The following is a 3,689-nucleotide window of genomic DNA, read 5'->3' on the forward strand; positions in this document are numbered from 1 at the left end:
AAGATGAAAAACAACAAAGCATCTGGCCCTGATGGCATATCAGCTGAGGTCTTCAAAGTTGGTGGGGAAACTGCGACCAACAAGTTCCACACACTGGGTGCATCTACATAAGATGCTAACTGCGCAGTAGTCTAATAACACTGTTCAGTAGCATGCTGGGCAAAAACTGTACTAATACACTACTGTGCAGTAGTATTAGGCTACTGCGCAGTAAGCATCAATAAAAGCCCATGTGCTGGTGCTACTGCACAATAGTGCAAGTTACTGCACATTGATTTAGTACTTGGTTAACTGAGTACTAAACTTAATGCGCAGTAACTACGGTGCATTAATGAATGAGTAGATGTGCCCACTGTTTCTTAAAATTTGGAACACTGAGGAAATTCCCACTGACCTAAGGAATATCAATATTGTCATTATTTTTAAGAAGAGAGAGAAGTCTAACTGTGAAAACTATTGGTGTATTGCCCTCCTCTCCATCACTGAGAAGATTCTTGCTCAAATTCTGCCGAACCAACTGTTCCCTTTTGCCAAAGAAATCCTTCCTGAATCTCAGTGTGGCTTTAGGCCATCGAGAAGCACCATGGACATGATTTCTGTGGCCCAGCAAATCCAGGAAAAATGCTGAGAGCAACACTAGGAATTGCATATGGCATTTATTGTATGACCAAAGCCTTTGATACTGTTAATCATGAGGCTCTCTGGAAGATCTTATCAAAGGTTGTCTGCCCAGGGAAATTTAATCAGCATCCTAAAACTCCTTCATGACCAGATGACTGCCTCCATCCTATACAGTGGCTCCACTACACAGCCCTTTGCCATTCAAATGGGTGTCAAACAGCGTTGTGTAATTGCATCTTCCTTGCAGTCATCAAAATGCTCATCCATGACGGTCTGCCACATGGCATTGGCATCAAGTTCAGGATGGATGGAAACCTTTTCAATCTCTCCTGCCTCCATGCCAAAACCAAAGTTCCATTGGCCTCGATTGTGGAACTTCAGTATGCTGATTGTGCTGTTGTCACACATACTGAGGAGGACCTACAAACAGCTCTTAACTGCTGCCCTCAAGCATACCAGTGCCTGGGACTGACACTCAACAACAGAAAAGCAAAGGTGCTTCACCAGCCTGCTCCAAGCCAATCAACTCTCCCAGCAAAGATCCTCACTGACAGACAGGAGCTAGAGAGTGTTAAACAGTTTGCATACCTTGGCAGCCATCTTTCAAAGAAAACCAACATTGATGAGGAGATCTAGTATAGGACCCGATGTGCTAGTGCTCTTCTTCAGAAGACTGTGTTCAATAATCACGACATAAGGACTCAAATAAAGCTCCTCCTATTTAAGGCTGTGGTAATCCCAACTCTCCTCTGTGGCTGTGAAGCTTGGCTGACCTTCAGGGACCACCCAAAAACCCTGAAACGCCTTCATCAGCACTACCTCTGGAGGATCTTTGGCATAAAGTGGGAGGATTGTCACATACATGCTAATGTCCTGACCAATGCTAACACCACCAGTATGGAAGTGTTGATTATTCAACATCAGCTGCGATGGACAGGGCATTGTGTCCATATGCCTGATGTACATTTACCAAAACAAGTACTATACTCCCGACTCATCCAAGGACAAAGGGCATGCGGGGGCCAGAAGAAACACTTCAAGGACACCCTCAAGACAAACATTAAGAAGTGTGGCACTGACATCATAAACTGAGAAAAACTAGCCCAGGACAAAGATGCATGGTGACACCTTGTGAGAAAAGGCCCATCTCACCCTGGAGGCAGAAAAATGACAGACATGGAAGGAAAGGAAAGAAGATCGAGAAATCTGCAGTCCAACCTTCCCCTTAACCACCACCTGTGGTGTCTGCCAGAGAGCCTGCCTCTGTGATCAGCCTTCTTAGCCATCAATGGACTCATCCATAACCCTTAACTTGCCCCATGGGAGTGATCATCCTTGACCATAAGGGATTGCTGATGATGAATGTAAGGTATGGTATATTCAGCTAAGTGACAACAATAATTGCATAAATACCCACATGGTTTTATTTTAAATTAAAAGAGTACAAGGCTTACCTTTAAGAGAGCCAAAGCAACATGAAAGATTATGTTCAGACCCTGAAAATGAAAAAAAAAAGTCAAGGTAAGTCCCATTGTGCCAGATATAATTTCTTTGTTAGATGCTGGCATTCGATGCCATGAGCTTTTAACATTTTTGTCATTCCTGAGAAACTTTTAGTTCCCCTCTGCTTCAGACCTCAGGCTTAAGGGCCCAAGATGGAGCTTCTAGACCCTTAACAGAGGAGAACTGAGACTCTCTGGACAATAATGAACTTGCTCTTCCACCAGTGAGACAAGTGCCATTGTCTGTAACAAGTCACCCCTTTGCCCCTTGGTTGTCATGGTCTGTCATGGAGGATTACAAAGTAATATAAGCAGAGACTATCATGTCAGAGTTTGTTACAAAACAAACTAAATACATAGTCTATGCAGCAGGCAAAAGAAAGCTGCTAAATAGTACATAAGACTGTTTTTAGATCCTGAGAAAGGGGGCAGTGCATCAACTGCAATGTACAGTGGAGCTTAATTAACACTACAGATGCTCCTACCTTTTATACATGACATTAAACACTAACAGCCTTCCTCTGCCTGCATCCAGTGCATTCCTGAGCTGAGGATAACAAACCAGAAGCACTTTCTGAAGGCCTTGTTCACATACGAATATTGTATTGAGGTAAAAAGTTATAATACTATAGCTACCCTAGTGCAGGCATTGTTATTTCAGAATACAGGGTTATGAGCATACAAATAATCTACCACAAGGTTAAACCAGAGTGGGAACTTAAGAGTGCTTCTGCTTCTCCTTAGTAACTACCAGTATGCTTGCTCTTGCTCCACAGTAAGGAGTGGGCAGACAACAATGCAGCAGTATCAGCTGGGGTCTTTGAGTCCCCAAGGTACTCACGACCCCGCTGCCACCACTCTCTGGTGCTTGGTGAAAGGGGGTTTTGTCCAGGGCACAAAACTTGCTCCCTGTACCTCTACATAGGAGACCAAGCTAAGCTGCAATACTGCTGGGGGGGGGGAGGGTTGTTACATAGCTTATTTTACTACTATTTTGGCTTTTATAAGTTACTTACTTTCTCCTGGCTTGTTCACTGGTTTTATAAGCTACTTTCTTCTCTTCTCTAAGTCACCCTGACTTTTTGGGGAAGGGCAGCATATAATTCTAATAAATAAGCTTTCAAACAGAGACCAAGCTGAAGAGCAGGGGAGAGCCTTATTGTGCAGCACAAACTCTCTCAGTCAGTTAGAAAACGATCTCCCGTTTGTCCCTACGTTGCCTATAAAACTTTACACTGAATTTTATAAAATGGCTCTGAGATGCTGTGAAAGTATTGACACACAAAATTCATAAATTGGTTTAAATGCAATTTAATCCTGAAACAGACACACACACAGAAGTCCATTAAACTAGTTTAAAATGTACTGGAACAGTTCAAAAGTGTACTTGGAAAATCAAGTACTCTTTTATACTAGTGCACTGTGAACAAGGTAACGTGTTATGTGTGGACACCAAACGTTCTATGACCCAGTCTGGCTGGTTCTTCAGGCATCCCACATTGCACCACTCCTAACCCACTGCAACTGTCCACTCTGGTATTTGGCCAGACCCCTATTGCCCCCCTT

The 3,689-nt window shown here is 43.3% G+C and overlaps 1 protein-coding gene across 3 annotated transcripts in view; it reads right to left on the minus strand.

The window, feature by feature from the left end:
* RABGAP1L (RAB GTPase activating protein 1 like) overlaps window positions 1–3,689 on the minus strand; it is a 559,138-nt gene that overhangs the window by 169,983 nt on the left and 385,466 nt on the right. For all 3 annotated transcript variants that reach the window (XM_019501851.1, XM_019501852.1, XM_019501853.1), the window contains exon 17: window positions 2,076–2,117. In XM_019501851.1, the coding sequence (XP_019357396.1) occupies window positions 2,076–2,117 (42 nt within the window). The remainder of the gene's footprint in view (window positions 1–2,075; window positions 2,118–3,689) is intronic.

The sequence above is a fragment of the Gavialis gangeticus genome, unplaced genomic scaffold (assembly GCF_001723915.1).
Source record: "Gavialis gangeticus isolate Ggan-Ray unplaced genomic scaffold, GavGan_comp1, whole genome shotgun sequence".
NCBI classification, from domain to species: domain Eukaryota; kingdom Metazoa; phylum Chordata; order Crocodylia; family Gavialidae; genus Gavialis; species Gavialis gangeticus.